Below are 9,496 nucleotides of genomic sequence, written 5' to 3' on the forward strand. Positions count from 1 at the left end.
TGTCAGAGTTTTTGCTTTGTATGTCTCATTTTGGCCACTAGAGGTCCCTATGGTACGCTCATGTCTATGTTGAGCCTCTTGTAATCAGTGCTAGTGTTTTCAGATGTGCCTCGTTCTGGGCTGTGTATTTAAACTGGTCACTTCCTTTGTTTCTTTGCTTGGTTATTGTTGTTCTTAAGCCAGCTGCTGCCGTAAGTCTGGTCTAGTTCAAAGAACTATACTGCAAAAGTTTTTTGGATTGTTTCCCTGTGTTTAAGTTGGCTGTTTTGTCTTTTTCCTGAGTTTTGGTTTTAGAGATTATTATTATTCTTTTTGGATCATTTTTTGGACTGAAGATTTTTCTGTTTTGTGGCTTTCATTAAGGAAAAGGATTTTTTGTAACCTTTCTGCGGTTTTTTGTTTGTTAAATAAACTCTTTTTAACTGCCTCCTGTGGCTCAGTGGCGGAGATTGAGATTCTCACGCCAGAGACCCTAGTTTGAGCCCCGGCGCTGACAGCTGTGTATTTCAGGGCAAAAACACTTTATTTGGCCTTCCGGAAGTAGATGCAATTAGGAATCATTGGTTAAGATTTATTTACAACAGAACAGCACAACCCAGATGTTCGAATTTGTGCAACGCATTTTATGGACGAAAGTTTTTTGAACCTAGAAGAGTACAAGGCTGGCTGTGCACAAAGGCTATTTCTAAAAAAAAAAAAAAAAAGGGTCAATTCCAACTTTGCTATGACAATATGTCGCTTCCGAATCAGCGATTGTAAGTATGTTTTGTTATTAGTTTAAGTATTTGCTATTGACTGTTCAAAGGCTGAGTTTTGCGCAGCGCAGAGTAACATACCGTGTGTGTGTGTGTGGGTGTGTGTGTGTGTGTGAGGGGAACAGGGTCACATCACAGGAGAGTGAACTGTCTGTCAGAAATCATAGCACGTCAGCTGTCTTAACCACAGCTTGTGTACTGCATCATCACTGTGTCTGTCACATGACTCTGTTGCCCTTTCGGGCTTGAACTGATGGTAAAACTAACGACATTATTAACTGTCTTGATATTTACTTTGAAAGCTGACGCTCGTGATTATTACATTTCCGACTGGGTCAGCTGGCCAATCAGAGCAGACTGCGCTTGTCAAAGGATGGGGCTTTATTGAAAACGTGTTTGAGAGAGGCGGGACATAGAGGACCTATAATACAGTATTTGAAAAATAATGTGTTTTTTGAACATTAAAGCATGTCAACATATTCTGTTACACCAAATACAAAAAATAATGATCTTTAAAATAGCATCATATGACCCCTTTAATATTAAAGTTTACTAAACTGCAAGTTCATCATTACAAATGTTTAATTACAAATATATTTTAATACATGACATACAAATTTTAATAGAACTTACCATAAATGCTTGTCAGTACATTCAAAAGTACACATTTTAAAGAATATAGACATAGCCTAATTATTCAATTACATAAATAGATGTACTTACGTCCTACCTAAGTGGCTCAAAAACATTTATGGTCAACTAATTGCATTTAATATATAAGTTAGAATTTTCTACATTTTCATTTAATTTAAATTGACATGCAATTAGGTGTCTGAAACTTTACATAGTTTGCAGTATATTTTCTGTACTCTTTAAAAATGCTCAGTCTTATATATTTTAGTCTGGTTCCTCATGACTTGCAGTGAGGTCCAAAGTCTGAGACCACTAGTGAGAATGCTACTAAGCGTTCCATTTATAATTGAATAATAATAAAATATCATTACAAAATATATAATTAGCTTAACAGTTTGAGTAAACAGTTGAATTTAGTTTCTCAGCACTTGAAACTAAATCACTTCCTTAAACTGGGCTTTTGTCTCTTTTTCCAATAAAAATATCTAAACTTCCTTAAAACAAGATATAATTATTTGAGAACAAAATTGTAGATAATAGACTTGTCAGAGGATATTCCCTGAATTTTCCCCTATATTTAAGCACAAAGCAGAACATTTAAGTTAGATTTATGCTTAAAACTAATTACCAATGGGGTAAGACTAAATTAACTTTACTTCAAGATAAAGTCTCTCTTAATATATAAGGACATTTTGCTTCTCAGGTATTAGAAACCAAGACTGCAGAAAATTATTTTTATAGTGTGTACTACATAAAATATGATTTCAAAAATAAATATTACAGACTAGTATCCATACAGGATTACAACTATTTTTGTTAAATACTTTACTTGTTTTAAATACTTTAAGTATGTTTGTTTAATTTATAAGAAGTTATAATTATAACATTTAAGTTAGAGTTATGCTTAAAACAATTAGTAAGACAAAATTAACATTACTTCAAGACAAAGTCTCTCTTAATATTCATTTCCAAGGAAATTTTGCTTCTCAGGTGAAATTATGGACATTTAGATGTTTTTATTAGAAAACAAGACTGAAGAAAATTATTTTTTACAGTGTGCATGTACTGCATAAAATATTAGTATTTCAAAAATAAATGTGACAGACTAGTATCCATACATTTTTAAATACTTTATTTTTTTAACACTTTATATATGTTATATTATGATTCTTTGTCAATAATCGCATATAAATGTACTTAACCTGTTTAAACAACAAAAATCTTTTTTGTTGTTTAAAGGTAAAAATTGCAGATAGATAAGAATAATATGACTTATTTTTTCAGAGAATATATAATAAGTTAAAATAATTGACTAATTGTTTTTACTTGTTTAAAACACAAACTGCATAAAACAAGAAGAACTGTTTGCCAGTGGGAAAAATACATATAAAAACTTAATTCTGATCAAACTTAATTCTTAATAGCTATTAAGATATGTATATAGAATTTTAATCACATGAATTTGCATATACCATTAAAGAGTGTCTGCTATGAATTAAATATCGGTTGGCATGAACAAAAATAAACTGTTAGATGATATACCATTGCTATCTTTAATGAGACTTGAGGGACAGTCTTAAACCTTTATCGAGTTTCAGTTCATTTGCAGTTTTCACTAGGATAGTGCTCGTGTTCGGGGTTGTAACCCGCTTGTGCAAAGCATTCGGCTGCTTTTCTGTCACATTCACAGATGAACATCTCACAGGGCCGATTCTTGACAGCTGCAAGAAACAAAAAACAACAGTCTAGTCTAAATATGTGCCACAATCCAGATGCAGTTCAGGTCTCAATTACTAACAGAGCTTGTAGATATAGTCTTCTTTAGTACAGTCTGTCCTACTGAGTGTAGCATCTTACCATTGCAGGTGACTTTCATTGCTTCTTTGTCACATGAGAATGAATAGACTTCAGTGTAGGGGTTGTCTAAGATACCCCAGCAGTCTTCATATTGCCATGAGTCAGAATAACACCGATCGTGCACCTCACAGCACCTAGAGCAGGGGTTCTCAAAGTCTACATTCAAAGGTCCAAATCTGAATTTTCTTCAGTGTCAAAGGTCCGGACTGGAACAATTGTTTATTACAAAACTTGTTTTTAATAAACATACATAACATGCATAACAAATAAACATTTTTTATTTTTATTTTTTTAAATAAAGTGCAAAACTGGCAAAACAATTAATTTAAGTGTCAGCAATAGAGGTAGACCGATAAATGTTTTTCTCTGGCCGATGCCGATATTTAGAAATCAGGGCGGCCGATATATGATGCTGATTTTTTCCCCCTTCTTTATCTCATTAAAGTGAGTTTGAGTAAATGATTATTGCAGGGCACAAGATGGTAATAGTAGTAGTAGTAGTAGTAGTAGTACCAGAGTCTAGAGGTATAGAGAATACAGTAGACATGATTCGAAAGTTTGTCGCCGTCACTTTTTGATCAATAATTATTATATTTTAGGATATTTGTGTTGCTTGGCTGCTGTGGAAAAACAAAAATGCAGCTAGCTTCTAAAGATAAATTGTACATTGATACATAACTAATATTCATGAGGCACTTAATCAATATTCACATTACTATTGTGCCAAGATTTTTCTGAAACATCTCCTTAAAAAGGTAAGGTTTAAAACTATTTGACTGTAGTATTTATTTATTTATTTTTTTGCAATGCATACTGCCTACAAAAATTAATTTATTTCTGCAACATGCAGCTTTGAACATTTATAAACTATGCACTAAACATCTCAGCTTGAGAAGGCTGAAGTGTGACTGACAAAACGGATTCAAATGATTCATTCAGTGTCTCTGTAACGGGTTTAAATCTGACCTGTCCAGCTCATCCACCGGGGTGCCTGAGCCTCCCTTTCCACAGTAGCATCCGTAGTCTGCATAATCCAGTGCAGGCCAGCTATCAGGGATGTTACAGAGGATCATAACCCTGAACTGCCACAACGCGCGGTAGTCTAGAGTCGCCAGCACTGTTAAACAGTGATAGTTTATCAGTGCTTCATACTGATTAGCAATCTAATGATGAAATAAAATCAAAATGATATGTAAACAACTATCTTAATCAACAATTGTTCTGTACTTACCAATGTCTAAAAAGACTAAAGTTCTTTAAAATTTTAGGAATATAGTACATAAGAACCATTTTTATCATATATTTATGAGTTTTTTTGCACACACGCATATAGTGCAAGCTTCAATAGAAGCACCATACACTATGACCAAAATGAATCTCATAAAATCTTTAATTCACCATTTGCCTTACAAAATATTTATGAGAGGTGTATAGCAGTTTTAGATGACTGGTTTGTTTGTGCCTCATCCAGTGTTTCATACTTGTGATCTTGTAAAGACCAGGGAGGTCTGTTGTAACACAGTTAGTTTTTATGACCAATTACTTTAGGTATTTTAAAATGATTATTTAGATAATCAAAATTTGCTTATCAGAGTACAAAATGTAAATACAAAACATAAAATGTAAATGGGCTGGGCATCCATGTTTTCATGGATTACAATCCACCCTGGTAGTCACAGCACTGTTTTTTTTAACATTAATTTGCACAGTTTAGGGACAAGATGTCGTTTTCAGTTTACAACTGGAATATTATATGAAAGTTTAAGCAAAACAACCATAACACGAAGTCACAGACATTGAAACAAAATGTGTAGCAACACTCTCCTCACTTCCCAAAGCTAATTTCACTCTACAATCTTTTTAGCATGGACAGTTTTCCGACTTTAGGTCTTGTTTAAAGAAATTCTGTCATTCCACAGCCTCATGTTGTTCCAAACCTGTATGACTTTCTTACTTCTACAGAACACAAAAAGGAGCTCATTGCATTTAATTGTATGGAGAAATAAATGCTCAAAATATCTTCTGTGTTGTACAGAAGACACAAAGCTTTTTTCGGAACAACATTAAAGGGTAAATGATGACAGAATTTTCTTTTTTTTCTTTTGGTTGGAGTATCCCTTTTAAGTTCTGTTAATGCATTCTAATTAAATATTTTATGTAATGAGCAAGTTATTAGTTCAATTATTGTACTGACTAACAAATAAATGAATAAAAAATAACAAATAAACGAATAAATGATGTGAATTATATTCAATATATCTATAAGTTAAACATTTGTTTTGCATACATAATAAAATTTAATAAATGGAGTTGAATAGTAGAACACATCTTAAGTATACTCACAGGTGGGCAGACTCACACTCAGGATCACGACAGAGAGGAAGGTGTTCATGGTGAAGACTGAATGAACAGGTATTGGCCAATTATTTATAGGTCTATAACTTATTTATATAACCTTGATGGGTGGGGCACATTGATAAGCTAACTTTGTGAATTATAAACAAATGCACATACATGGGGCAGTCATGGCTTAATGGTTAGAGAGTCTTGGACTTGTAACCTAAAGGTCACGGGTTCGAGTCTTGGTACCAACAGGGATTGTAGGTGGGGGGAGTGAATGAGTGTTCTCTTCCACCCTCAATACCACGACTGAGGTGAGACCTTTGAGCAAAGCCCCAACTACTCCCCGGGCGATGCAGCAAAAATGGCTGCCCACTGCTCCAGGTGTGTGTGTGTTTGTTCACTACTCACTGCTGTGTGTGCACACTTGGAAGGAATAAATGCAGAGCACAAATTCTGAGTATGGGACACACTTTGCCACACATCACGTCACTACATGTACACACACAAGCACCCAAACTTACAGTTGCTGAGATTGTTGAGTGTGCTTATGTACACTTATCTACGTTTGTGTGTGTGTGTGTTTTGATCTTTGGGAACGTCAGCATATGTTTGCAATTTGCACAGCTGGTACAAGAATTCAGTTTTCTCAAAAAATCATGAGAATTTAAGACTGGGAAGAAGTTGCAAAACAGCTGTCAGCACACAAAAGTGTGTGTGTTGTTTTTTTAATGACCAAAATGACAGGAAATAACACAATTATGTTCTGTACATGCACATTTCACTTATTACAGGGCATTTTGTTGCTATATAGTGGTGTGAGAGTGACCATGAATGCAGTTAGAGTGATGAGAAAGCTGCTGATGTCTTTGGAAGCTGAGCTGCAAACACTCGAGGACAGATGATTATTGGAGGCGTTATAAGGTGCTTGAGCAAAACACTCCGCTGCAGTCTTGTCACACTGGCAGATGAACATATCACACTCATCATTACTGTCTGAAAGAGAAAAAGAGAAGTTGTATAAAGGAGCGTGTTTAATTGTATTGAATGCGCCCTTGTAGTGTACTTCAGCTCTTATTTGCAGATAAAAACACTAATGAAATAAAAGGCGTACTTAAAAAGAGTATCATGACTGTTTAATAACACACTTTTGTACACTTAAAAGAAGATGTACTTATGTCTTAAGTGACTCAAAAAAGCATATTAATGGTTAACTAATTGCATTTAATATAAGTTTGAACTTTAATAGATTTTAATTTTAGGTGGTCTGAAACATTAGGCTACATAGTTTGCAGTATATTTTTCTCTACTTATTTAAAAATGTATTTACTTATTTTAGACTGGTTATGTAAATTATACAACAGTTAGTTCTGTTCTATTGGTTGTATCCTACATTTGTCTGTGTTTGTTCCAAACAGGCTGTCAGTTTTTGTATTAATTGTTGGGATTTTCATTGAGGTTTTCTGCAGTTATGGTTACGCCAGTAGGTGTAGGCTACTATCTTTTGAGTGAGCTATTTGAATCGACCGTTCAACAACACTGATTCAGTCAATTTTGAGTGAGTCATTGATTCATTCACTCAACCGATTCGTACAGCAACATTGATTAATTTTGAAAGAAACACCACTTGTTTGCAGATGCACAACAGTTCGCCTGTTTCACACCACAAGCGTTATTTCAGAGATTGTCTTACTATGGGGAGATGAGAGGGTCTGTATTACTTACTATTGGAGAAAGCCTAACAGTCAACTTGGATCACATGTGCCTTAATAACCAATCACATTACAGCCTTGATGTCATTGAATTTCAGTCAGAGTTGTGCGACACTCAATCACCGTTTACGGATACCATAGAGAAATGCTGTAAGCTGAAGACTATAGAATACCCAAGACGTGTCACTCATATAGTTTTGAATGGGGAAAAATGCAATCCTCAATATGGCCGCTCTATAGAACGAAGCCCCGCCTTCTGAGTAAAAGAGCCAATCGCTAATCGGTAAAGTCAGCACGTCACTGCAGCGTTCTGAGACATGCGCTCATGTGCACTGGCTGGTCTAGCCTGAAAAATAGGCTTTTTTAACGCTATTTGAGCAAAAGAAAAAACATTTATGAGACAGTTATTGTCAGATTTCATTGGTGATTTTTAATTTTAAACTTGGCGAACAGTTTTGGAGAAATTTATGTTTCCCCATTCAAAAAGACAGAAGCAGCACTTGCATGCCCGAGAGTCGTTTCAAAGATGGCCGCTGAGTGACATGACTTGTCTTAAAGGAACTTTGGCTGAATCCCACCTGTCGAAAAAAGTCAGTGACTTCTCTCATAAAACTGCATTTTTTTCGGTGTAAACTCTAAAAATAGTTCAATCCAAAAGTATTGCTTAGTGTAAAACATATAGGAGCTTAGCCAATAGGCTGTCGATTCATTAAATGATAAGCTGTTTCCTCTAAAAAGCTGTTTATTCTTAGCCTGAAAAATAGGCTTTTTTAATGCTATTTGAGCAAAAGAAAAAACATTTATGAGACAGTTATTGTCAGATTTCATTGGTGATTTTTAATTTTAAGCTTGGCGAACAGTTTTGGAGAAATTTATGTTTCCCCATTCAAAAAGACAGAAGCAGCACTTGCATGCCCGAGAGTCGTTTCAAAGATGGCCGCTGAGTGACATGACTTGTCTTAAAGGAACTTTGGCTGAATCCCACCTGTCGAAAAAAGTCAGTGACTTCTCTCATAAAACTGCATTTTTTTCGGTGTAAACTCTAAAAATAGTTCAATCCAAAAGTATTGCTTAGTGTAAAACATATAGGAGCTTAGCCAATAGGCTGTCGATTCATTAAATGATAAGCTGTTTCCTCTAAAAAGCTGTTTATTCAGCGTAGTGAAGCCTCTCCTCCATTGACATCCATTAAAAAAACGTCCTCTGGTCTCCTTTCCCAGTACTGGCAAACTGGAAGCGTTAGCATTAGCCATTACGCTTTTTTGGCTAAAGGTTGCAGGCTTGCCTTCTAGTGGCTTTGGTTATTTGCTCATCTACATGGACCAGGGCCGTGCACAGGGGGTGGCCCGGTGGCTAGAGCCACTGCCCCTTTGCCCTCATCGGCTGAGTTGCCCCTCTCACCAATCCCCCCATCACCCCAGCGGCCCCTCTCACCATCCTCTGGTCTCCTTTCCCAGTACTGGCAAACTGGAAGCGTTAGCATTAGCCATTACGCTTTTTTGGCTAAAGGTTGCAGGCTTGCCTTCTAGTGGCTTTGGTTATTTGCTCCTCTACATGGACCAGGGCCGTGCACAGGGGGTGGCCCGGTGGCTAGAGCCACTGCCCCTTTGCCCTCATCGGCTGAGTTGCCCCTCTCACCAATCCCCCCATCACCCCAGCGGCCCCTCTCACCAATCCCCCCATCACCCCAGCTCAAGTGGTCTGTGCGCCGATTCCACTAATCCGCTCTGTGTTTTCCTGCCCACTCCGCAGCATCACTCACGATCTGTGTGCTGCTCTCTGGAGTGGAGACCACAGTCCCAATGTCATTGCATTAACAGGTGAATGCATTACAATCCACATTACAGTCAGTGGATGATTCACTGAATTAGTCATTTGGTAGTTTGTTTTTGTATTTCTGTCGGTAATGATTTGGTCTCGGTCTTCTAAAATAACAAAATATCCACGTTTTTAAAATTAGAATGTCTAATCAAATGATTGTTCCCGATCAGATCTAATTTAAATAACACAAAATCCATCCGCTGTTGTTGGCACACTTTGTAGACAAAAAAAAATGCCTTCACAAAAAAGAAGACAGAGACAGAGACAAAGAGCGAAGGGAGCAGTTCAATATTAATTAATAAATGACTAAATTTAAAAGTATAAGTAAATGTAATAAATGCTCCAAATTAGTTGTTTATTAGTATATAATATACAGTG

General features: G+C 36.1%; 1 protein-coding gene across 1 annotated transcript; it reads right to left on the reverse strand.

Annotated features, from left to right (window-relative positions):
• Nucleotides 1–2,879: 2,879 nt before the first annotated feature.
• LOC107554412 (phospholipase A2, minor isoenzyme-like) lies at nt 2,880–5,649 on the reverse strand. The gene is made up of 4 exons (XM_016236901.1): nt 5,589–5,649; nt 4,212–4,362; nt 3,246–3,379; nt 2,880–3,109 (listed from the first exon to the last, which is right to left on the reverse strand). Exons 1-4 carry the CDS (start codon nt 5,635–5,637, stop codon nt 2,988–2,990), a joined length of 456 nt encoding a protein of 151 aa, XP_016092387.1. The 5' UTR covers nt 5,638–5,649; the 3' UTR covers nt 2,880–2,987.
• Between the last annotated feature and the right edge of the window lie 3,847 nt (nt 5,650–9,496).

This window comes from Sinocyclocheilus grahami, unplaced genomic scaffold (assembly GCF_001515645.1).
Source record: "Sinocyclocheilus grahami isolate Dianchi unplaced genomic scaffold, SAMN03320097.WGS_v1.1 scaffold501.1, whole genome shotgun sequence".
In the NCBI taxonomy this organism is placed as follows: Eukaryota; Metazoa; Chordata; class Actinopteri; order Cypriniformes; family Cyprinidae; genus Sinocyclocheilus; species Sinocyclocheilus grahami.

Excerpts from the sequence above, each read along its gene's own strand:
- LOC107554412 (XM_016236901.1), bottom strand. The coding sequence starts at position 5,637 with ATGAACACCTTCCTCTCTGTCGTGATCCTGAGTGTGAGTCTGCCCACC. Across the intron at positions 3,380-4,211 it reads CCGGTGGATGAGCTGGACAG|GTGCTGTGAGGTGCACGATC; the intron begins GTCAGATTTAAA and ends CCCCTGCTCTAG. Across the intron at positions 3,110-3,245 it reads AATGAAAGTCACCTGCAATG|CTGTCAAGAATCGGCCCTGT; the intron begins GTAAGATGCTAC and ends TGTTTCTTGCAG.